Source organism: Macadamia integrifolia, chromosome 10 (genome assembly GCF_013358625.1).
Source record: "Macadamia integrifolia cultivar HAES 741 chromosome 10, SCU_Mint_v3, whole genome shotgun sequence".
Classification (NCBI taxonomy): domain Eukaryota; kingdom Viridiplantae; phylum Streptophyta; class Magnoliopsida; order Proteales; family Proteaceae; genus Macadamia; species Macadamia integrifolia.
In genome coordinates, this window is record NC_056566.1 from 12272306 (window position 1) to 12297744 (window position 25439).

At 42.6% G+C, this 25439-nt stretch overlaps 2 protein-coding genes across 3 annotated transcripts in view; both read left to right on the top strand.

Moving 5' to 3' along the window:
- LOC122092038 (CLIP-associated protein-like) overlaps positions 1–4825 on the top strand; it is a 41970-nt gene extending 37145 nt beyond the window's left edge. The window contains exons 20-21 of the mRNA XM_042662331.1: positions 1993–2094; positions 4216–4825. Of these exons, the coding sequence (XP_042518265.1) occupies positions 1993–2094; positions 4216–4377 (264 nt within the window). The 3' untranslated portion in view covers positions 4378–4825. The remainder of the gene's footprint in view (positions 1–1992; positions 2095–4215) is intronic.
- A 1019-nt stretch (positions 4826–5844) lies between these two features.
- Positions 5845–25136, top strand: LOC122091825 (transcription initiation factor IIA subunit 2-like). 2 transcript variants are annotated; one of them, XM_042661987.1, is made up of 5 exons: positions 5845–6105; positions 6220–6345; positions 11924–12072; positions 12179–12229; positions 24729–25136. In XM_042661987.1, the coding sequence occupies exons 2-5, from the start codon at positions 6324–6326 to the stop codon at positions 24867–24869; spliced, it is 363 nt and encodes a 120-aa protein (XP_042517921.1). In that variant the 5' UTR covers positions 5845–6105; positions 6220–6323; the 3' UTR covers positions 24870–25136. The 2 variants fall into 2 exon arrangements, with proteins under 2 accessions (XP_042517921.1, XP_042517922.1); XM_042661988.1 differs by having other exon boundaries at positions 6093–6105; positions 11931–12072.
- Positions 25137–25439: the final 303 nt, after the last annotated feature.

Genomic DNA, 25439 nt, shown 5'->3' on the forward strand with positions numbered 1-25439 from the left:
ATCGACTTGAGAAGAAATTGTTGGAATTATGATTTTGTAGTCATGTAATTTGTCTCTGAGGTAATTTGGTTTTCTCCTTTTCAATTGTTAACGCTCGATATTGTTCATTAGAGGTGTTTAACTTCTGTCCAATATCAACCTAGCATGGGAGGAGAGGCCGAGCGGGACAATTAGTATCGTGGAGTCAATGACAATATATACGAACAACAGCATTGACAGTTACCAATAGGCTGGGAGGATGACACTTCTTCGCTGGATAAGTTCTATATCTGTGAATTTTCTTCCAGTTTCAATCCCTTTCCCTTGACATATTTAACTATAAATCTGGCTTAAATCTGGCTACTGTTTGATTCAACGTAGCACAGAAGATAATTTCCAAGTCTTCTTAACCATTTTGTTGTAGTTCAAAGGGCATGTTATCATTTTTTTGAAAACAATATCAGAAATCATTAGTTTACTTCGTGATTTATAACAGCCAAATTCAGGAACTATTGGTTTCTTCTGATGTACTTTTAGATTTTCTGGTTCTAGTATACTGGCTGATTAAAAGGGCATACCCATTGCACGAGGCTCCCGCCACTGTGGGATTTGGGGAGGGGCAGATATGTACAGAGCCTTAACCCTGTTTCGTTGGGGGGGGGGCAACTGATGTAGAATCATGGCTAAACCAGATTGAACCTTTTGGCAATCTAGAACTGGATGAACCAGGTCCAACTGGGTTTTGGATTCAGTAAAATATTTAATTTATTTATTTATTAGGGTTTTTATTAGTTAGATTTGTCTTGTAATCTCTTAGTTAGGCTAGAGTTACATTCCGTTTTATTATTTTAGAGTTTAATTCCATATAGGTTGGGTTCGATAATTAAGAGATTTTATTTCTATTTCAGTTTTAGACTTCAATTAGGAAGCTTTTAATTTCGATTATTATACATAAGCTTGTAACCCAATTAGTTGGGTAGATTTGAAGAAAGCGAGATTGAGTTTTTTTTCCCCGATGGCATAGCAAGGTCGTGTGACCATCTTCCCCTCTCTCCTACTCCGAACCTTTCTTCTCCTTCTTCCCTTCCTCTTAACTATTCCTGCTACGGTTTCCATTTCTCTGGACTGGTGATTTTACTGGTTTGAGGAGAGTTCATTAGAACTTCATTATCTCAACTAAGATCAATCTCAAGTTCTGAGGATCCATCTACTGTGACGGGCGAATTTGATGGCACAAGGATTTCCCTGTTGTGTGGCCCTAAATGGAACTTAGTACTGACCTGATCCTTCTGCCAGAACTAGTTTCAGGCACTCCTGGTTCTGCTGGTGCATGCTCCTTCGACTGGGTGTTTGTTGCATTCGTGAGGCACAGGGGTATCACTTCTAACCTCAGAATCTCAGATTGTAGGCCTCTAAACGAGAGACATCTTGCATCCGAAGCCTCCCTGGTTCTTCTGCCTGTTGCTTTGGCTGGTGGTAGAAGACAACTCTTCTCTTCTCCCACGATTCTTCTAATACTCGATTTTATTCTTTTAGTTTCCTGTAATGCCCCTCCTCTTTTCCATTATCCTCTGTTATCCTTTCTTTTAAGTTTATTCCAAGTCTAGCCTTTTACAATAAATCACATTCCCTATTGTATCCACCCCATATCTTATACCTAAGTGACCCTTAAGATTCACTTTTATTTACAATCCTGCCATTACTTATAAACTTCATTATATTTACTGTTTTGCCATTGAGTTCTTAATTTGGATCTTCTATTACTTTGGTCAGCCCATAAGCAAACCAGTAAGGTTATTCCGCCCTGGGTTCCACTTCAGCAACCTTACCATTGCACTGAGGCTCGCCCTGAAGTATATTTATTTTGATAGATAAAGCACATGAAATTTAATTTCTTGAGTAATTGTTTGTTTCTAAAAAAAAAAAAAAAAAAAAAGTAATTGTTTGTTTTAGATTTGAAGATGCCATTGTTCTTCTTATTGATGTTAACAAGCCTTTCCTGTTTGTTTTCAGCTTGTGGGCAGGCTTTCGCCAGAGGAGCTAATGGCTCAGTTACCTTCATTTTTGCCTGCTCTTTTTGATGCATTTGGGAACCAGAGTGCTGATGTTCGTAAGGTATGCATTGTTTTTTATCTGTGTTGGTTGTGTGGGCTCTCCTCTTTGGTTCAACTAACCTGAATGTTGGAATGATTTAGTTGGTTTTGGTTTCTTGTCGTATTGATGTTAATGCATTCAAACACAGTATATGCTCACCTGATCCTAATTGGCCTGGTTAGATGCTGTAAAATGTATAGGCCTTATTTATATAGCTGAGTGTTTACATGCAAGCTCTATATGTTTGTGTAGGGCTTATTTTAGAAAGTTGGAGAGTTAGCATACAAGTTCTACTTAATTATGTCGCCCTGGAGGATGCCAACTTCATTTAGGTGAAGAGGATGGTGAAAATACAAATTTTGTTATGGGGTGTTTTCATGGAGTAAAAATTAAGTCCACCTAGTGTAACGAATGGGTTCCAGTGCTAACCAATTGGGAATTTGGTTTTAAAGAATTCAAGGGTTGGAGTACAGGGTTTAGAGGTCTACTGTGGAACATTTGGAAATATGGAGGAGAATGAAGGTGCAAATAATGAGTTGGGAACTTAAAGAGGTGGAACTTATGTTATGGGGTGAATGTATTTATCAAAGAATATATTTTGGGATGGATGTATGGAAGGGATAATTGGTGTATTTGAGGATTCCCTAAAGTCAGTAGTGGGAGGGAGAGATGTGGTTCAGGAAGATGAATCCATGGAGTGGGAAAGCTTTGCAATGGCAGCACAGCTGGCATTTGCAAACCAAGTTTTTGAGATCCAAAGCAAAAGTCTTTTGGACCCCAATCACTGAAAAGAAAGTTTTGGATTGGGTCTCCATAAGAATAGAAGTGACTCCTGGGTATGGAGGAAGATAGGGGTAACTTTTGTGAAAATTATTTCGTTGAGGCAGGCCATGTCATGGTGGAGATACTCAACGGTGGTGGTGGAGGAGATCCATTCTATCTGGGGTGGAAGCATTCCCTTAGTGGCCCTCAATTGCATGAATTTGGAGAATCTGAAGATCTTTGTTAGTCAATCCGGCTCTCAAGCACCAAACTTTGCCTCTGTTTTCTGGTGCTGAATTTCTCAAACCATGCATGAGTAGCCTGTTTGAGACTCAGAGAGAGCCTTCTAACACTGGCGAAAGAAGAGTCTGGGGAGACTGGGGAAGCTGCATAAAGACCGGATGTAAATTGCCATGAAGAAATGTGTTCTTAAAGTCTCTTCAGTCGTTTGGATTTGGATATCCTGCAGAAACGGGTCTAGCTGGGGAAATTTATTCTTCGTGTGGGAGAATGGTGCAGATGTGCAGTGACATGCATTGTGGGAGAGCAGTAGTAATGAAAGGATCTGGATAATTTTGGGGTTATATGGCACTCACTAATATAGGTATAAACATCAGACCTTGTCACATTTTTTTGATCTTGTGCCCGCGCTGCTTGATGTTTGCGAAATTTTTTTGTGTGGATCCCTCCCTCTCATGGTGTTGACGAGTACCTGGAAAGAGGAAGGGAATTTTTTAATATGAGGAGATTCGTGTTTAATGTTTGATGTCATGAACCAAGAGTTTTTTTAATGGATTCAGCATTTAAATGGATTCCAAGGTTTGATTGATGAAAATTCTGTCCACTTGTACTCTACTATTTGGGGCTTTCTTTTGTACATGCTATTCTTATGTTATACGCTTGTTCGTGAGGAATGCTTTTCCCTTGTCTGGTTCTTTTGTTATGGTTATTACTAAATATTGTTTCCAGTGAAAGTGGATGAAAATTCCAGTGTACTGATTTGTGTATGGTAAAAATTCCACTCTCTTTAACTGTTTTTTGCCTTGGCATTTTGAGAAATATTAGTCTGTTTCCTTGATATTTTCTTACCGAGTGATTTCCATTAGTCAATGCATCCAGCCCTGCAACTGATGGTAACAAAGAACTAATTAGTAAACTTGACACTTGGACAGATCCAACCAGATGCATTTGATTAACAGAGGAGCAAAATGAAAATGTAAAACTGTAGATAATTGCATCAATAAAATCTCCACTACGCTGTTCCTGATAACATGTTCTTTTGCTTACCTTTTTCTATATGCCCCAACATCGCCCCCCCCCCCCCTTTTTTTAACCTATTCTGACCATGGTTGTCTTTTGTGGCATGGTTGCTGGTTGCAGACTGTCGTTTTCTGTTTGGTGGACATTTATATCATGCTTGGAAAATCATTTGTGCCGTACTTGGAGGGGCTTAACAGTACACAGTTGCGGTTGGTGACAATCTATGCTAACCGGATTTCACAAGCCAGAACAGGCACTGCAATAGATGCTAACCATGGTTAAATGGGTTATAGCATGGATGGAATTGTTGGCTTTAGAATGTCGGAGATTCCTATTGAAGGTTGTGTATTTTGTATAGTCTCGAAATGCTTGATTTTTATTTTGGGGAAGATGGGGGTTTTGCTCTTGTGAGTGCTAGGCTTTGTGGGGAAGTGCTGCTGGTGTGGTGTAACAAAAGTAGTGTGAAACTGTATTTACATATGCCACATTGAATGAGTGAGAAGGTTGGGGAGCTCCTTCTGAGTTAAATAATTGTATTAAAATGAACATAGTGAATGATACCCAACCCCTTTGTGAGGAGAAATGGATGTTGAGCGATATAACAGATGGTGCTACTTAGAGAGAGAGAGACAAAGAGAGAGAGACAAACATTTGTTTTCAGCTGTATAGATGGACATGTAGTTTCCTGTGGAACATCCATGATATATTTTGAGAGCGACCCGTTGCAACATGGTGTGTTCTTTTGTTGGTTTATCAGGTGAATTCAGAACAAGTCATTGATTTTTTTTTTTTTCGGATGTCATATATCAGCCTGGGCTTCTGGAGCCTCATTGTTCCCAAGAGGTGGGAACTAGTTCTTTGCTGTCCCTCTTATTCAGACAAAAGTGTCTTGCTGAAAAAAAGCTTGTTTTTTTTTTTGTTAGCAGCTCTAAATCAACGTGGGTTTGTGGTAAAAAAGGGTGTTAAAGAAAATATTATATACATCCAAAAATAATGGGATAGCACTCCATAGCCACAAAAGTCTAAATGGACTCTAAATGGGTTTTAACCGGATTATTTAAATCTAAATGGGTTCTAATTGGTTATATTTTTTCCTCTCTGGTTCACCTTTTTTCTTCATCTTCCTCCCACAATGAACACTCTCCCACGACTGAACACTCCCTTTTACCTCTTGCCTCCCCTCCCCTACAACCCCGCTTCACTTTGTAAACCAGCCCCACATCACAATCGCTTCACTTTGTAAACCAGCGCCACATCACAATCTCTATTACCACAGGCACCGATCTGGCCCAGCTCCACCCAGTGCTGCCAAATTATTTTTTCTGTAAAAAAATCATTAAAACAAGGTTTTTTTTTTTTTCTTGAAAAATTAAAAAGGTAGGAAAAGGAAAGCCTACCTTTATTTTCAGTGGTTTCGGGTTTCAATAATTTTTTTTTTTTTTTCTGTGGATAATTCCTATCAAGGTTCCATTGGCCAACTAAGATGATAGTCCAATGGTTGTTGTAACTTAAGGAAGGGCAACCGACAGGGGAAAGAGGCGGGAGAACTCGAATAATAGACATGTTAGATGGAAGGATGCTTTGACAAGCAGTTCCTAAACAACTGCGCCTGGCAGCTGTTAGGCACACCACCACCATCTTCTGACTCTGCTAATGTGTACCATCTGGTCGACTCAACCCGATGACTGACCCGACAACCTAGAATTTTTGTCCCTCTATGACCCATTGATCGTTGACCCGACCCATCTGGCCAAACTAACAACCCATTTTTAAGGACCTGTTGATATTCCGAGAATCCGTTTTTTCCGGTCACGAAAAGCCTGAAAACAGTTGGAAATGGTCGATTTGGACGTCTTACATCGCTCCAATCAGTGGCATTGCCGCCCTATTCCCCCTCCTCCATCGTGGTCTAGGGTTAAGAGACGGAGAAACCTCCAGACAGCGGACCGATCTTCTTTTTCTCGCCCGTGTTCCCAAAATCCTACACTTCCACGTCGTTGTCTGATCAAGGTTTTGTGATCTTCTCTTTCTTTCTTTTGTTAGGGTTTAGGGGTTTTTTTTTTTCGGTTTTTCATAATTGCGTTGAGCTTAAGCCCTTATTCTCTACACATGCGGTTGTGTTAGGGTTCTATTTTCGTTCGCATTTGGGGAAGAAGCTGCGTCTTTGCAGAGGCTGGGAGCTGCAGACCTTCAGAAGCCTCAAAGTTTAAGGCGGGGGAGCCTGGCCTATGGGAGTTGCACCCTATTCAGGTCAGTTGATGTAACATTTGATATTTTGTTTTGTACTTGTAAGATATTCCTTTGTGAACTTTAACATAGATTTTATCTTCTACTTTTTTGCACTCAACTCTTTCCATCTTGAATTGTTCAAACTGTTGTGTAGATTTCTAACGAAGGAATTTAGATTCATATACTATCAATCGTCTTGAGTGCTTCATTTAATTGATCTTTTCTATATGGTCTTCCTTGGGCATTGAATCCAGAAGATAATTAAGTTGTTCTGTAGGTCTTTCCTTTCTTTCACCATTCTCCCAGCCAAAATTGCATACTTTATTGACCCTTTCTCTGTTATACCATTTAATGCTGACCCTAATTGGTTCTGATCCTATTACTTTCAAGTATTATCCTAATTCATAGTTAGAATTATCCTTATCTCGAGTCAATTTACCCGACTGTTAAAAGGGAAAAATGTACACAAATCCATTTGCCTCATGTCCAACATACTCAACACATGTTTTCAGCACAACCGAAGCTGCCACCTCTGGGCTAAGCTAGTGTTCATAAATATAACATATTTAAGCACATAATTCTTCACAAGGCCAAGCTCAATATAACCTTAAACCGGGCCAGGCTCTTCATGAGGCCTCAGCATTGGTCTCAGAAGAAATTACCCTTACATAGCCTGTTCATCCGTCTCTGACTATAATACTCATGCAGAATTTAGGTGATGAAAGAACGTCAAATTTAATCATCAAGAATGAACTTCTCTTGAGATAATTGGAAGGTAGTTACCATAAGCTATTTACTTATGTTAGAAATTATTTGAAAGGTCAGCGTAGTGTACAGTAAAAATGCAAAACAGATATAAACCAAAAATCTGAATCAAAAGTGAAGGAAGATAGCATAAATTATTCTTTGAAAGTTACAAACAACAACAAAGCCTTATCCTAACTTAATGGGGTCAGCTACATGGATCCAAGCAAGGACAATGAAGAGAAAAGGTAAGGTAAAAGTTAAGGAAGAAAAAGACAAGTTATTCTTTAAAAATTATACAAAGAAAATTATTAACAAGTATTTTGAAGAAAATGATTAGAATTCATTGAGATTTCAAAACTATATTGGAGTGCAACATTAAAGTTTGGAAAGGGCTTTAAGACACAAATTATGTAGTACCTTGGTTAGTGCTAAAAACATTTGAACAAGAAGATGGGTGATGTGGATCCGGATTCCAATAGACTGAAATCAGTTCGCTTAGGGCCCACTTAAACACCTAATAAAGCAAAGGAAACACCCAATAACAATTGTATTGAAATAAATCTTCAACTAAATGGCAGAATTGTAATTAAGCTGAAGTTATAAAGGGGTGGCAGAATTGTAAATAACCAGATTAGTTAATGAGCTATTTGGGAGATAGGACTTAAAGGGGATTAATGATTATTTGATGGGATAAACTAGGAAGTAAAATAAGAATAGGGATATGAGAGAATTAAAGCAAATATAAGGGTAATATAGGAAATCAAGATAAGAGGGGATAATCACCATAAACTCACGATTAGATCATCTTCTTCCTAGGACCAAAACAGGGGCGGAAGAGATGGGAGGATTCAGATCGATAGAGCTTCATCAAGAGAGCTCGGTTTGGGCTGAAACTTCAATCAAAAGGTCGCAACAGCAAGTGTACTATGACAGCACCAGAAATCTCCGATAGTCTAGATCAGAAGTATTTTCGAGCTTGCAACTAGGTCTGGCGGTGACAAAACTCAGATCTGAATCTGATTTTGATTTCTCACCAGCAGGACCAAGCTTGGGAGGAGATCTTCTAGGGTTTGTGTCACCTAGGAGGTAGCAACCTTCGGTCCAAATCTCATAGCCAACCGGTAAGAGACAAGGGTTCAACAAGCTGCCCTTTGGTGGTTGGTGTTACCGTCCAAGAGAGAAGATGAACAGTATTCAGCAGTTGAAAAAATAAAGAGAAAAGGAAATAAAGAAGAAAGTAAGGGAGATGAAGAAGAAGAACTAAAGAGGAAAATAGGAGAGGGAAAAGAAGAGATTAGAAGGTTTCAGAGAGGGAGAAAAAGGGGTCGGCAGCCATGGTTTCAAAACCAAAAAAATTCAACCAAATTTCTATTCATCAAGTCTAACCACTGAGTTCATCCATTACATGACTAATATAAAGAAAAAAAATCAAACAATTAATAGAAACTACTTGAAAATGGAAACTATTCTAAAATTAGAAACTAGCTAATTTCATAGGAAATTATTTCTAAAACAAAATAAAATCAAATCAAAAGATTTTTTTTCTAAGTCGATCGTGCAACTGCATCAATGGGCTTATTTATGTTTGCTTGTGAAGTCCCAAAATAGCAAGTGCTAGCTCAAAAAACACTACCACCATTAATTACGATACTTCTAAAAGCATTACAAGGAAAAGATGTGAATCTTCCCTACAATAGTATTTTACCTGCATCAAAGCACATCTGATTCACATCTTTTGCATGTAGGACTCACATTTGGTTTCATGATAGTCATGTCAGGCTGAAGTATCCCTTTGCTAAAAATTTCCCTCGTATGCGATTATCATTAGCCATTCCATCACTGTAACTAATCTGATGTGGTAACTCGTATACTGAGAAAGCATAAAGAAAGTTGGCTGAAGAGTCTATGAATATCCCTCTTGCTCCCGTTAAACCCGGAGCACCCAAACTAGAGCCATCCACATTGATCTTGTCCAAGCATGTGGGTGGAGGAGACCAGTGTACATGAATGTTTCTAGTATAGGATAAGGGAGAAGATTGAGCATGAAAATATTCAGCAGCCATATGCAAGCTTTCATATAGAACATCTGAAGGAGAAGAGCGTCCATGGTGAAAGAAAGTATCACCGTAGGAAATGTTCCAAATGATGGTGGAAGATAATGCACATATCATGGTGCCTCTTGTCTACTCGATAGGCAACAGATTATAGAACCAATCTTGAACGATGTAATGATGCTGTAAACATGGGGGAAGCCCGCTTCTCTCCAAATGGCATTATAATATGGACATTTAATGAACAGATGAGTTGTAGTGAGATCAGAGGAATATCAATAGGGACAATTGGAAAGGATCTGGAATCCCCATCTTGAAAGAAGACCCGCATGAGGAACTCTACGTCTCTACCAGGAAGCAACTTCCATAGGGAATCCTTAATTTTAGGTGCAGCTACAAGAACTCGATTATCCAGCAGAAGGGAGAGCCTGTGTGCTGATAAAATGGAGAACTTCCCCTTTGTTGTGGGAAACCAAACGTAAGCATACTCTGTTTCCAAAAGAGAATAGGAATTACTAAAATGGAGGCTGCTACCTCATCTGACCACCAATATTGAACCATATCAACTTTCCAAGTGCAAGTTATAGAATCAATGAAGTCTGCAATTGTGATAGCCTTCCAAGCATGAGGGGAAAGAGAGCAGAAGATATATAGCCCGGTATCCAAGGATCAGTCCTAGGATTTACTGAGCAACCATGTCCTATGCGAATAAAGAAGCCTCAAATGAGAAGATCCCAAGTCTTAAGAATTAGGAGAGTAATGGAGAAGGGCATTAAGGAAATCAGAACCTCTGAAGTATTTTGGTTGAATAAGTCTACTCTAAAGAGATCAACTCGGAAACAACAATTTTCATGCCTTTTTAGCCAGAGGAGCCAGATTCATATGACAGGGGAGCTGGATATTATTTTATATTAAGGCCCCCAAATTTCTTAGATTGACAAATGGTGTCCCAGCTTATGGTAGGCACGAGTGACTTGTCGGTGTATCGGTGCGACCTAGTAGTCACGGGTTAACGGGCTTTCTGTGAAGTGGGGGTTAAGGTTGTCTGATGCTGAGCTGAAGAGTCATATTCTTGTAGGAAGAAGAACGCAAAGAGGGAAGGTTAAATCATGGCCTAGTTGCTGTACTATGGTCCATGCTGGTCCCGTGCTGGTTCAATTCGGGAGTTCCTTTCTTTTATTAGTTATTTGTTTTGTTAGAAAGTTCCTAGGCTAGATAAGGGAACTGGTTATGGGGTTTCCTAATCAGATTCCAACTTTGTTATTTAGTCTTTGTCCAAGCTAGAATCGATTGGGTGTTCCTGATTTCATTCTCTTAATTACTGTTTTACCTCCTGTTTGGGATCAGATTTTCACTAGACTTTTTCCTCCATGTTTAGCACACTCGCTTAACTCCAACGCCATCATATAATATGATCTCATGTTATCCTTTATTTTTCCTTAAATCTGCGCTGTTTATCGACTAAAATATCTTGTTAGGTTTTTTTTGAATAACTAATTAAATGAAAAAAAAAAAAAATGAGCTTTTGTGCCAAGGTGGGTTTTTCCATATTTGGTGTTATGCATGTGTCTTGAACCTAATTTTGCAAGATGGAATTATGCTAATAGATAGTTCTGTACAAAAGATTTGAGATAATGTAAAGTTTGTGATAGTTTCAAGTAAGAAAGGTAGGTTCATGGAAAATTGCAAGCAGTTTGGAATTGCATATGCTTGAGGGTGCAATCCCTTATTCTGGGGCCTTTGAAAACTTAGGTGAATTTGATACAAATTAATGGATAGTCCCATTGTTGATGAATGGATGAAATTCCCTGATGTAACAAATTTCGTCCACTATGTGTTCAGTTTATATGTTCGTTGTTTCTTTGACACTTTGTTAATTAAAATATCGCAATTTTCAATATGTGGGAACTTTTTTGTGATTTTGAAAGGTTGGTGATATTGATGGCAAACATATAGCAATTGAGATTGGAATTTCCCCTTTTTGGTTGTTTAGATTTAACAGTTTGGAAGTATTTTGGTGATATGGGATGTTGACTCGGATATAAAATATTTTTATTTGAATAATTTGGTGCTGGTGAGTGGTGATTTGAATTTTGGGTTTATTTGATGTTAGGAATGAAAATTTTCACTTTTAAATATTTGGTTTACATTTATATTTGTATGATTATTGATGGATATTTGATTATTTGTATGCTTTGCAGTGGATATTTGATTTTTTTGCATGTTTAGGTGAGGATTTTGGAATTTTGGACACTGTGACTGTCTGGAACCAATTAGGAACTTGAACCCTCCCACTTGTTTTATATCAGTACCAGTTCTCAGGTTCACAACCGATTAGCTTAACGAGTCAGTTCTAACCCTGGCCCCATAGGACCAGAACTGATTCGAAACCTTCTAGATTAATCAGCCCTCCCACTTTACACCCTCAATAATAATCTTTTGGAGATAATGGAAACTTGAAATTTTCTCTATATTTCTTAGACACCAGAATTTACATCGGAGACTTCTCACTCCTTTAATGTCTACCGGTAATTTTGGATCTCATTATCCCCACTTTCTCCATAATCAATTAAGATTATCTTCCCTCGTGTCTTAAGTACATTTGATTCTTCATCGGATATCAATTTTGTATTTTGATGAGTTGTTTTTTGTGCAAATTAGGGGTTTTGTACATTTTTGTACTGAAAATTTGCTTTCAAATTTTATTCTGAATAATTTGGATCTGTTGTTTTTTGTCTGATGATTGTTATGAGAATCAACTGATTCAACCTTTTCTGTGTCTTGTTACTGATTGCCGGAAGTTGACAGATCTGACATAGGAATGGCAACATTTGAACTCTACCGTCGATCGACTATTGGCATGTGTTTGACAGAAACATTGGACGAGATGGTCTCAAATGGGACTCTCAGCCCAGAGCTTGCTATTCAAGTTCTTGTTCAATTTGATAAGGTAGGACTCTGGTGCTTTTCATCGTCCACCTGCTATACCTTTCTTTCACTCTTGATCTGGTTAGAATTTCTGACATTTTCTCTTGTTTATTTGTTGTGGATTTTAGTCTATGACTGAAGCTTTGGAGACTCAAGTCAAGAGCAAAGTCTCTATTAAAGTGAGTTTACACTATTTTTTATTTTTCCCCCCATATTTAGGGTTTTGGCGAAGGCTAAGGATCATTAAGAATTGTTGCCAACCTCGTTATTCATTTTCTCTTGCCTGCAACTCTAAATGAAATTTTCCATTGCAGTCATGAGATCAGGATTTTTTTTCGCAAAGCCTATTGAAAACAATTCACGAAAAACTTTTCTTGTATGTGTATCAGAAAGAGTAGTTTGAAACTAAAACATTCTACTCAAGGTTAGCCATCGATCGAGGAAGAGAAGATGACTATATTTCCTTTATATAACACCTTATGTAGCATGTTCATTTTTCTTGGAAATTATATTTTTGGATTATCTGAATATCTTCTTTAGAGATATATTTATGCGGTTCCAGACTTTCTATCTATTTTTTAGATTAAACTTTATGTTTCAACTTGTTACCTCAATTTCCGTATCGTTCTCATTGCTGTTAGCTTTTACTTATCAAGCTAGCTTGTCTGAACTTGGTCCTCAACTTCACAATGTTATATTCCTAACAGATAAAGGATATTTCCCTGGTTTCTAACGTTTAGGGAGTTTTTCCTGCTTTATCGAGTTCACAATGCTATGCATATGCAGATTATGGAGGAGAGACATGCTGCATTTCTTATCAAAGCCAAGAACTTCCATCACTTCACCCTTTTTCTTTGCCTCTCACAGCTTGTATTGAGGTTTATGTTTTGGCATAAAATATCTACAAAAATGAATCTTCAGCATTGTATTGCTTCATTTTTGGAAATCCCACCAGTTTTGTACTGGCCTTCTGCTTTTCAATGGTTAAAGATTGTAAGAATGCAACAAAAGAATTGTAAACACTATCAGCAATCTGCTTGGCCGATACTGACCAATCCGTTACAAGTTCTAGAACCATGACTTAGACTGCCTGTAAATTCTTTTAAGGTCATTATTTTGTGTGGTTGAGGCCGTTAGAGTTGGAGAAGCCTGTACGAACGGAGGCAAACACATGAGTTGCATTCTCCATTTTGATGGAATTGCAATGGACATTATGAGACATTTGGTATTCATGGTTGGTGACATACCATATATATACACCGAGCACATAGGCCAACCGCTAGTCAGATGGTCGTGCATGTCCCACCGAGCACATGGACCAACCGCTAGTCATATGGTTGCGCATGTCCCACCGGGCACATGGACCAGCCGCTAGCCATATGGTCATGCATGTCACACCGAGCACATGGACCAGCCGCTAGCCATATGGTCGTGCATGTCACACCGAGCACTCGACCAGCCGCTTGGTCACAGGGCTGAACATGTGACACCTCACCCTCATGAGTCAAACAACGGTCAAGGGGGCTAGGGTGCCTCAAGCACTCCCAAGGGCCCCTCATACCCCACGGATTGATGATCCCTCAGAATGGCTAACCATAGTCAGACGGTTTCTTAACTCCAGGTCAATAGGACCATGGTAAGGTTTACTTGACCATCAAGCAAGTTAACCATCATCGTCCCTAGTCGAGTTAGCTGTTGGAGCGCCTAACCATGGTTAGGTAGACCATTAAAGAAGGATTAACTTGGGTTTAGTTAGCCGTTAAGATATAGTGCCAAGTTGGTAGCCCCAGGTTGCTCTGATCTTACAAGGAAGAGACACGTGGAGATGCTCTAAGGAAGATGGACCAATGAAGTGAGGACCCTAACTTTCTATACAAGGAGGACTCACTCCCCAGCGCAGGTAACACTCTCAATCATCTAAATATCCTCATTAAGATGATTACCCTAAGGTCTAACTTGAGCATCGGAGCCTGGTCCCGGAGCCTCATCTGGGCCAACAACTAATTTGTGTTGTGCAGGTCCGAGCAGATTGGGATCAAGCACTAAAGTGGTGCCGTCTGTGGGAATTCAGACAAAAATCTGCTCAAATATAATTGGCACGATTGAGAAGGGTGGGATGACGAAAACTACCAGAACTTATTCGAAGAGAAGAGGACCATCTTCAGGCCTAAACCCACCAGGGGACTAGCATGAGGCGGTAGGGGAGGAGGTAGAGCAGGGATCCTGCTGTCGAGGACGTGGCAAACATTCTGGCATCGAGAGGCGTCCCTCTGCCTCCTCAGGTAACAACCCAGCAGTTCGACGAGTTGTGGGGTCAGGTGTTGGGATTGGTAGAGTTAATCCGGGAGGCCTCAAGAAATTTAGCTAGGCCACCCCTGGCCGATGAACCCAGCCACCATAAGCATAGAGATTCAAAAGGGGCAACTGACGACAGCTCGAGCTCATCAGATGAAAGTCCCAGCCGAGGTAGCAGCCCGGATCCCTGGCAAAAAAGGAGGAGATGTCGTCTTGACCAGAGAAGAGAAAGGAAGACCCTGACTGACGTAGTTTCACATATCCTATTGGAAAGGGTAGGGGGCGAATCCGCCATGTTGTAAAAAGAGAGCCAGTAGCAAGAGCCCGTGGGCTTGGCAAGGGGAAGGTCGTGGGCAATGTGATCCATGCGAGGAACCCCAGGCCCAGGCTGACTCACGAGAGACGCTATTGGACCAACAATTAAAAGAGTTGCAAGCAAAAGTTGATCGGATGATGGAGGGAGAAGATGGGAGAGACGTTGTGGACCTGGAGAAGTTCGGTGAGAGCCCGTTATCCAAGGAGATCAGCCGCGTTCGACTTCCAGAGAATTTTAAGATCCCTGTGTTCCGACTTTTTGATAGAACTAAAAATCCTTATAAGCATCTACAGTCATACCGGTCAGTCATGAGCATACAAGGGGCATTGGAAGCATTGCTCTGTAAGTTATTCCCGGCATCTCTGGAGGGCCCGACTACGACCTAGTTTTCGTTCTTGGAACCAAGGTCTGTACGCGACTTCAAGCAGCTCAGGAGGAAGTTCATAGACTACTTTGAAGGGAGTAAAGGACATCAGAAAACGTCCTCGGATCTTATGGAGGTGAAACAACGGCCTGGCGAGACTCTCCGACAGTATATCCGTCGTTTCAACTTAGAGAAGCTTGTGATAAAAAACCTGATTCCTACGGTCGAGTTCATGGCCTTAAAGAGGGGTGCGGGAGGAGCAATTGAAGTTCTCCCTTTCTAAGACTGAGCCTAGATCCCTGGCGCATCTAAGAGAGAAGATTTACAAGTATAGCAATGTTGAAGAGCTTATTACTAATCGGCCCGACCCAAGACCCCAAGTCGATCGACTAAAGGGCTTCAGGCAGAATGAGAAACGGAAGGGCTATTGGCACAAACGCCCGAGGTTTTGTGATCGAGCAGGCCCCAGGGGAAACCGTGAAGTCTATAAGACATTAAAATCGACCATAGAGCATGTTCTGATGAATGTGAGCGAGGAAGAAAGGCGAAGATGAAGGCACCAAGGCCTTTCGGTAAGTCCCCTGAAGGTCGTGAGAAACGCTGGTACTGTGACTATCATAAGGAGCACGGCCACTAGACCAACCGTTGCAGAGACTTAATGGCGGCAATTGAGGAGCTCATCCAGAAGGGATATCTGAGGAGGTTTAGGGCAAGAGGAGGTGGAGGGAGAGAGGTTCCGCACCAGAGGCGGGACCAGGTCATGAGGAAATGGGTTATGACGACTCTCTACACCAGCGAAGGCGGCATAGTAGCCCTGGTCGAGGGGCAGGGTCACGTCAAAGTAACGAAAGAAAGAATGAACGCTCATGTGATCGAAGGGAGGATCAACCTGCCCGAATCATCACGACCATTTCTAGGGGGGCCCGCAGGAGGAGGTGATTCCAAGATAGCACGAAAGAGCTATGCTTGGGAAGTGTTTTACACCGAACACCTGACCAAGTTGGCCACTCCTGGCCACATCATCACTTTCGATGACAGGGATGCAAGGGGAATACAATTCCCTCATGATGATGCCATGGTTATAAACCTTCGAATAGGGGCGTTCAAGGTTGAGAGGGTGCTGGTCGATAACGGTAGCTTAGCAGACATTATGTTCTGGGAAGCATTCCAAAGAATGGAGCTGGAGGAGAAATACTTGAGTTCGGTTACCACCCCGTTGTACGGCTTCACAGGATCACCTGTTCAACCAAAAGGGATGATAGAGCTCCAGATCCGCGTTGGTTCAGGTGAGTTACAAAAATCTGTTATGGCTAATTTTTTGGTGGTTGATATTCCTTCAACATATTATGTCATCTTGGGAAGGCCAAGCCTTAGCAACCTCAAAGCAGTAGTCTCCACTTTCCACCTCAAGATGAAGTTCCCAACGGAGAGGGGAGTCGGGGAATGCAGAGGCGACCAGCTGGAGTCAAGAAGATGCTATGTGAATACCCTCAAAGAAATGAAGAAGTCGAAGGACGTCCTCGTGTTGGAGGTTGACGACCAGAGAAAGGAGACTGAGACTGAGACTGATACCAAAAGGGGAGAGCCAGCGGAGGAGCTGGTCCCTATCAACCTTTTTAATGAAGATGCCTCCAAACAACTTTTCGTAGGAGCGTCTTTACAGACTGTAGAGCGAGAACGGCTGGTCGAGCTTCTACGCTTGAATGTGGATCTGTTCGCATGGTCACTAGTGGATATGAAGGGCATCGACCGACAGGTGATCGAGTACAAACTAAACATAGATCCTGCATTCCGACTAGTCAAACAGAGAAGGTGGGCTTGTGAACTGGACCGACAGGCCACCATTCATGAGGAGGTAGAAAAACTCCTTGAGGCCGGATTCATAAGAGAGATCTGGTATCCCGAATGGGTTGCAAATGTTGTATTGGTGAAGAAATCTAGTAGCAAATGGCGCATGTGAGTTGACTTCACCGACCTCAGTAAGGCTTGTCCCAAAGATGATTACCCAATTTCGACAATCGACATGCTAATTGGTGCCACGGTAGGTTATGACCTCATGAGCTTTATGGACGCCTATTCTGGATACAATCAAATTAAAATGAGCATGGGTGACCAGCCAAAGACCACATTTGTTATGGAGAAAGGGTTGTATTGCTACGAGGTCATGCCTTTTGGCCTAAAAAACACCAGTGCAACATATCAGAGGTTGGTAAATCACATCTTCAAGTCGATGATTGGGAGAAATATGGAGGTTCACGTCGACGACATGTTAGTGAAGAGCAAGAAAGCACCTGATCATGTAACCGACCTAGAGGAGGCGTTTCATACACTAAGGAGGTATGGCATGAGGCTCAACCTGAGCAAGTGTGCATTTGGCGTTACCTCGGGCAAGTTTTTGGGATTCATGGTGTCGAGCAAAGGAATCGAGGCAAATCCGGATAAAATTCCGGCGGTACTAGAAATGGCACCACCTAAAACAATCAAGGATGTACAACGGCTAACGGGTAGACTTGCAGCCTTAGGTCATTTCATCTCTAGTGCAGGGGATAGATATCTCCCCTTCTTTCAAGACTCTCAAGGGGGCCAAGAAGTTCCATTGGACTCTGAGCTGCCAAGAGGCCTTTGAAGAACTAAAAAGGTACCTATGCTCCCCCATTTACTGTCAAAACCTTTGAAAGGAGATGTCTTGCAGTTGTACTTGGGAGTATCTCCGGTTGCGGTCAGCGCAGTGCTGTTGAAGGAGGTAGAGAAGCAGCAGATGCCAATTTATTATGTAAGCAAAGTCTTGGCAGACGCCGAGCTAGGGTACACCAAGGTCGAAAAAATCGCATATGCCATGATGACGGCTGCTCGCAAGCTTTGGCTATATTTTCAAGCCCACACCATCTTGGTATTGACCGACCAGCCCTTAAAAAAATATTCCAGAGTTCCAACGCTTCGGGAAGAATGGTCAACTGGGCTATCGAGTTAAGCGAGTTCGATGTAAAGTTTCACCCAAGGACCGCAATAAAGGCCCAAGCACTGGTAGATTTCTTGGTCGAGTGTACAATTGCATAAGGGGAGGAAGAGCAAGAGCAACAGGCCGAGAAGAGAGCCAGTCACGAGGCCACGGCCTTATGGAATTTATTTGGAGACGGATCATTAGGAGCAGAACATTGTGGCACGGGTGTGATCTTGATTAGTCCTACGGGGTTCCAAGTACAATGCGCCCTTCGCTTGGCTTTCCAAGCGTCCAACAATGAGGCAAGAGTATAAGGCTCTTTTGGTAGACATCAAGTTAGCTCGTTCATTAGAAGTACGAAGGCTCTCCATCCATAGTGATTCTCAATTGGTCGTGCGGAAAGTGACAAGAGAGTACGAGGCTCGAGCTGATCGTATGGGAGAATATGTGAAAGCTGTGAAAAGTTTGCTGGCAACATTTGAAGCAACAAGCATCACAAGGATTGCACGCTCAGAGAACACACTAGCAGACGCATTATCAAAACTGGTCACCTCACCGTGCTTGGATATAAACCCTCCCATTTACATTAAAGTAGTGCCTCAATCCAGTTTGGTCAAGCAGGATGTAATGGAGATTGCTGATGACAACGACTAGAGAAGCCCGATCATATCCTTTTTTAAAGAAGGAACGATACCATCTGACCCCAAAAAGGTGCGCCAGGTTCGGCACAGATCGACCAGGTTTGTGGTCACTGACAACGGTTCTCTACTCATAAGTTCCTTCGCGGGACCCCTCCTTAAATGCCTCGGGCGTAATGACGCAGATTATGCCCTAAGGGAGGTCCACGAAGGAATTTGTGGCCAGCACCTTGGCGGTAGGGCTCTGGCCCACAAAATTCTATGGTAAGGATTCTATTGGCCAAGGATGACAAAGGACTCCATGGAGTATGTGTAGAAATGTGCGAAATGCCAGTACTTTGCTCCTGTGTCCTGACGACCTGCAACCAAACTAAGTACCTTGAGCAGCCCAATACCTTTTGCTATGTGGGGGATGGATATATTGGGGCCCTTTCCAATTGCGGCCAAACAGCTAAAGTTTGTGATCGTAGCAATCGACTACTTTACTAAATGGATCGAGGCCGAACCTCTGGCGACCATCACCGAGACAAAAACGTCTACCTTCTTCAAGAAGTCTGTTATCTTTCGCTTCGGGATACCCCGCGTCTTGATCACCGATAATGGTAAGCAATTCGACAACAGAAGTTTCAAACAATTATGTACTGAGCTGATGATCGACCATAGACAAAAGGCGGTGGGATACCCGCAAGCAAACTATCTGATCGAGAATGCGAACAGAACCCTTCTTCAAGGACTCAAGAAGCGGTTGGACAATGCAAAGGGTCTCTAGGCAGAAGAATTGTCAAGTATAATCTGGGCACACAGAACGACAGAAAGGGCTGCCACCGGAGAAACACCCTACTCATTGACGTACGACACTAAAGCACTGAGTCCAGTGGAAGTAGGAGCAGTATCACCATGGGTCGAAACATTCTGCGAACAGGAGAACAACTCAGGGTTGGTGGACAACCTGGATTTGCTGCAAGAATTAAGGGACCAAGCTCAGGAGAAGATGGAGGTGTACCAACAAAGAGTAACAAGACATTTCAACACAAGGGTCAATGAACGACACTTCCAAATCAATGATCTGGTGCTCCGACGGGAGGTGTCAGACTCAAGACACCAGGGGAAGCTGTCACCCAATTGGGAAGGACCATACCGCATCGTAAAGATAGTGAAGCCAGGCACCTGTCACCTATCGACGATGGATGGGAAAGAAGTCCTGCGAGCATGGAATTCTGTGAACCTTAGAAAATTCTATCAATGAAATGTCAGCAGTTTCTCTATCAAATTTGTGAACAGATCCGATGAATGTATGTTTTGCAAAAACTTCAATAAAAACTTCTTGCAAATCTATAGCCGCATCAGAGGAAGCTCGAACACATCAAGACTCGAGCATCCCCTACAGATGAGAGCTTGAGCACATCAAGACTTAGGCATCCCCTACAGATGGGAGACTAAGTATATCAAAGACTCGAGCATCCCCTACAGATGGGAGCTCGAGCACATCAAGACTTAGGCATCCCCTACAGATGGGAGCCTAAGTATATCAAAGACTCGAGCATCCCCTACAGATGGGAGCTCGAGCACATCAAGACTTAGGCATCCCCTAGGAGCCTAAGTATATCAAAGACTCGAGCATCCCTTACAGATAGAAGCTAGAGCACATCAAAGACTCGAGTATCCCCTACAGATGGGAGCCTAAGTATATCAAAGACTCGAGCATCCCCTACAGATGGGAGCTCGAGCACATCAAAGACTCTAGCATCCCCTACAAATGGGAGCTCGAGCACATCAAAGACTCAAGTATCCCCTACGAATGAGAGCCCAAGTATATCAAAGATGCAAGCATCCCTTACAGAAAAGAGCTCAAACATGAAACCCAAACATTAAGCATAATAGAACGATTTGTACACAATCTCACTTCCATTAACAAAAAACAAGAACATCGTACAGAAGGATTACAGAGGGAAGTATAAAAGGAAAGAGGAAGAAATAAAGTCTAATTAACAGAAGGCTCATTATCACGCTCATACATAGGAAGATTAGGAGGAGCACTATCATCAGTAGTGGCTTTGAGCGTGGGAGGAACAACGTTGGCAACACGATCATCCGTAGGAGCATCCACAGGAGCAGGCGACATCATAGGAGCTTGACAACCAAATAAGGGAGCTAAGAGAGGGGCGTCCACTGCAACGCTCTGTGGGTCTGAAGAACAGACCTCCTTTGTGCTCGACCCTTGCGCCTTGCCTTCTCCACTCAATGGAAAAGGCGTCCAGGTTAATTCCAGGGTTAACTTGCTCCGTTTCACCGCGGACTCGCAGCATGCCTTGGAGATACAACTTTACTCCAGCAAGGCCCACATCCAGTTTATATTCCTATGACTGCTTGTACCTCTGTATCACGCTGCCCTCACCAGCCATAACACGCGCCTTGAGAGATGCCAACTGTTTTCTCTCATTATCATGGGCAGCGGACAAAACCATCACCTTTTTGACCTCTGTGACGAGCTCATTACGCAGGTGATGGATCTCAAGCTCATTCCTTTTCACTAGCTCCTCTGCAGCCAGTGCCTTCGACAGAGCAGCAAGCCTCTGCTGCTGTAGTTCGTCAACTTGACTTCGCAGCACACGGACCTCCTCCTTATGGTTAAGTTGTTCCTCTAACCCCTGCCTCTCCCTTTCTGCTGCATCTAAAGCCTCTGCTAATTGGGATGCTCGTGCCTAGCTCTTGTTGGCCTTCTTCTCCGCATCTTGAATTGCACTATAGCATTCATCAGCATAGGTAAAGAATTCTCCCAGTAAAGCTTGACCCTGAGGACAAGACAATTACTTAGTAAATGATGATAAAAGGGGAATGAAGAGGGGGAAGACAAGAAGACACTTACCTCAGCCACGTACGTGAAGGCTTGACCAAGGAGCTTGTAAAACCTGATTCCCCTGTAAAGGGCTCTATCCTTGGGCAGCGAACTCTCTAAGACGACGGTATGAGCATACTCGGGATCGTCAAAGATAGACTGGTCCATTGTCAACCCATATTTAGGTACATATAACTCCCCAGTGGCAGTCTCTTTTCCCTTCAAATGACGACGAACTACATTTTCTGAGCTGCTGAACTCAGTTGCTTGAGCCGCTCTAACACCCATGTCAATAATCTCCAAGCTCTGTGTGGGAGAATGCCTTTAAGGCTCATCTCCGACCTGGCTCTCCAAGGGGAGGTCAGAGTCCCCTTCCCTACGTGGACGTTTCCTTGAAGCCGCCCGAGTAATAGGAAGATCATCATCAAAATCTATTTCGAATCCAGCAGGAGCCACATCATCATCTGGAACGTTACTCGGGCCAGCCCTGATACTTGATCCATTACCTCCCTGACCACTAGGACTAGCACCAGCCTCTGGATTGGCCTCTTGCTCTAATGCCAAGTCCATGATGTTAAGCATGAAGGTCGGATCCATTGGTGCTGCATAAAAGAAGACCTAGTTATTAACGATGAAAAGCAACAGCATTGAGATGATCAGCACAAACTCAACGGACTACGAAGAGCTTACCCGGACTCAGACCATACCGTAACAGGTATTGGTCCTGATATAAATGCGAAGCAAGGACCACTCGAGCACGGCTCGATAGCAGAGTAGTTCTCTTGTTCGCCTTTGTCGTGTTCAACAACAACCACTGGATTGGGATGTTAAACAACTCCACAGGGCGAATTAAGAAAAAATCGTCCTTCTAGTGAGATACAGAAGTCAGTATCCCATCGGTGATTTGGTAATCATTCTTCTGACAGCGGAAATAAAACCATCCAGGGAACATGTTGTGTGCCGACAAAACGAAAACAGCAACAAAGAGCCTAAGGGTAGGCTCAATTCCAAAGTCGGTTAACCTAATAATGAAGTCTAGCATACTCATCCAGGAATTAGGAACAAGCTGTGCGAGCACAAGCCCATAGTGCCGAAGCACTTGATAGATAAAGGGATGAAGAGGAAAACGTAGGCCGTTTATCAGCGCAGCCTCATAGACCCAGAACTCCCCTTCACTGGGGCTATTGGCCCTTTCCAAAGCCCCATGAACATGCAGCTCCATAGAATCAGGAAGGTAGTACAACCTATGAAATTTCTCCAGGTCGGCTGGCGTTATCCGAGAAGCCACTTCCCCAACGGACAAACCAATGGTGGGATCTCATGGCCAGGATGAAAACTTTGGCCGCGGCCTTCTCGTGGCACGGTTTTCCTCTTGGGAACACGGCGTTCGCCACTAACAACCCTTACAACCTCACGGGGCATCCCACCCACGGACTCAAACGACCTCGAAGAGGAAGAAGATGACTCAGAAAAACTTGCAGGAGGAGAAAAGGATGACCCTGATGTCCTAGATCCCATACACTAACTTACCAAAATAACAAGAACAGAGGGTCACTTACCAGCGCAGCTTAAACCGTGACGATTGGAAGGGGAAGAGGTGATACGCTTCTGGCTCGAACACTAGGGACCTCAAGCACAAGCGCTCTACGACTGAAGTAACGCTCAAATGAGAGAAAACTTAAACTTAAGACTTTCAAACGGTAGTAGGTGGACGGACACGATCCCCTAGCTGCTACTCCGACGCTTCGATGATGGAGCCTATTCATTAACTTGACGATTCGAAAAACCCCAAAGAAAGCACAAACGTGATCGTGACCTCACCCTCCCATCCGATGGAAGAAAATCATCGCCCTAGAAAGAGCATGTCTGTCACGATCTATGGCCCATCCGTACGGCCCAGTCCCTACTGACCACGTCACTGCACGCGAGAACCCTTCATTAATGATTGGACGACAGTTGCTGTTGTTTCACCGCCGCCAAAGCGGGTTTACCAACAAGCGAAGACGCCACCTTAGAAGCCCAAAGGACACTCTTAAGGATTTTACTCCTCGAGCTCCTATACTAGTAGCTCAAGGAGTGGGGGGCATATGATATACCATATATATACACCGAGCACATGGATCAACCGCTAGTCGGTCACGCATGTCCCACAGAGCACATGGACCAACTGCTAGTCATACGGTCGCACATGTCCCATGGGGCACATGGTCCAGCTGCTAGCCATATGGTCGTGCATGTCACACTGAGCACACGGACCAGTCGCTAGCCATACCGTTGTGCATGTCACACTGAGCACGCGGAGCAGCTGTTGGTCACAGGGTCGAACATGTGACACCTCACCCTCATGAGCCAAACAACGGTTGAGGGGGCCAGGGTGCCTCAAGCACTCCCAAGGGCCCCTCATACCCCAGGGATTGATGATCCCTAGAATGGCTAACCATAGTCGGACGATTTCTTAACTCCAGGTCAATAAGACCATGGTAAGGTTTACTTGACCATCAAGCAAGTTAACCATCATCGTCCCTGGTCGAGTTAGCTATTGGAGCGCCTAACCATGGTCAGGTAGACCGTTAAAGAAGGATTAACTTGGGTTGAGTCAGCCGTTAAGATATGATGCCAGGTTGGCAGCCCCAGGTTGATCTGATCTTACAAGGAAGAGACCCGTGGAGATGCTTTAAGGAAGATGGACCAATGAAGTGAGGACCCTAACTTTCTATAAAAGGACTCACTCCCCAGCGCAGGTAATACTCTCAATCGTCTGAATATCCTCATTAAGATGATTACTCTAAGGTCTAACTTGAGCATCGGAGCCTGGTCCCGGAGCCTCATCCTGGCCAGCAACTAATCTGTGTTGTGCAAATCCGAGCAGATTGGGATCGAGCACTAACAGTTAGTTTCTGTCAGACATTGTTTAATTTAAGCAATGCGCCGATCAATCACTGCAAGAGTGTATTAAGCACTATATAGTTTGTCATGTACTACAACATCCCTTTCCCCATGTGGTCACAGAGCATGTGGACACACCATTATCTGCATTAGACTACTTGATCAGCATGAATTGCATGATCAGTAATGGGTAGCAAAATGTTATAGAAAAGGGATGTAAGCTTTGGTACATTTTATTGAATGCAGTCGTACCATTTACTCTTGAGACTATTGGCCATATATATCGGCATTATTAGCATTTTTTAATCGCTTGATATTTCGTCCTTCATATATAGTGTGTTCTTTGAATAGGGCTCTGTGCTTTACACCTTTCACCTTTCTTTGTATTTGTTAATTTTGCAGGGACATTTGCACATTTATAGGTTCTGCGACAACGTGTGGACCTTCACCTTACAGGATGCTATGTTCAAAAATGAGGAATGTCAAGAGTTCGTCCGTAGGGTCAAAATAGTGGCATGTGACTCGAAGCTGCTTACACAGTGAGTCATATAGCACAGCTGTTTGCTGCTGTGAAATACCTAATGGAGGGGCCATAGAGGCTGGAAGAGAGTGGGAGTTTGCCCACCATTTGTAGAAACTAGAAAGATCCTTGTGGATAAAAGATTAGAATCCCCTCCCCCTCTTATTCCACTCCTTTATTATGGATTATCAAGGGAAAACATGAGTCAGTTAAAGAATTGAAATGAGAAAGACATTAAATATTGTGTTAGTTACTATAAAAGAAATGTGATTCAAGAATTTTATTGGTTATCATTGTGCCACATATCCTAACATTTAGTCCATTATAGGAGAATCGAGTGAACAGTATTCTCCTATTTGAGGGGATTCTTATGAACAAGAAAACAAACACACAAACACACCATAAAAAAAAATGATAAAGAAAATAAAGGGTCTCTAATAGGGTTGTGTACTTTAATAATGCCGGTAGATAAACCCATATATAGTCATATATGGTCAAATAAGATTTTTGGGTTACCCTACATGTCTAATGGGTCGTAGGATGTTGAAATTGTGGAACCAAAATTTGTATAGGCTATGTTTGGTTGCAAGAGA

Excerpts from the sequence above, each read along its gene's own strand:
- LOC122091825 (XM_042661987.1), top strand. The coding sequence starts at position 6,324 with ATGGGAGTTGCACCCTATTCAG. Across the intron at positions 6,346-11,923 it reads GGGAGTTGCACCCTATTCAG|TTGACAGATCTGACATAGGA; the intron begins GTCAGTTGATGT and ends GATTGCCGGAAG. Across the intron at positions 12,230-24,728 it reads AGAGCAAAGTCTCTATTAAA|GGACATTTGCACATTTATAG; the intron begins GTGAGTTTACAC and ends TTAATTTTGCAG.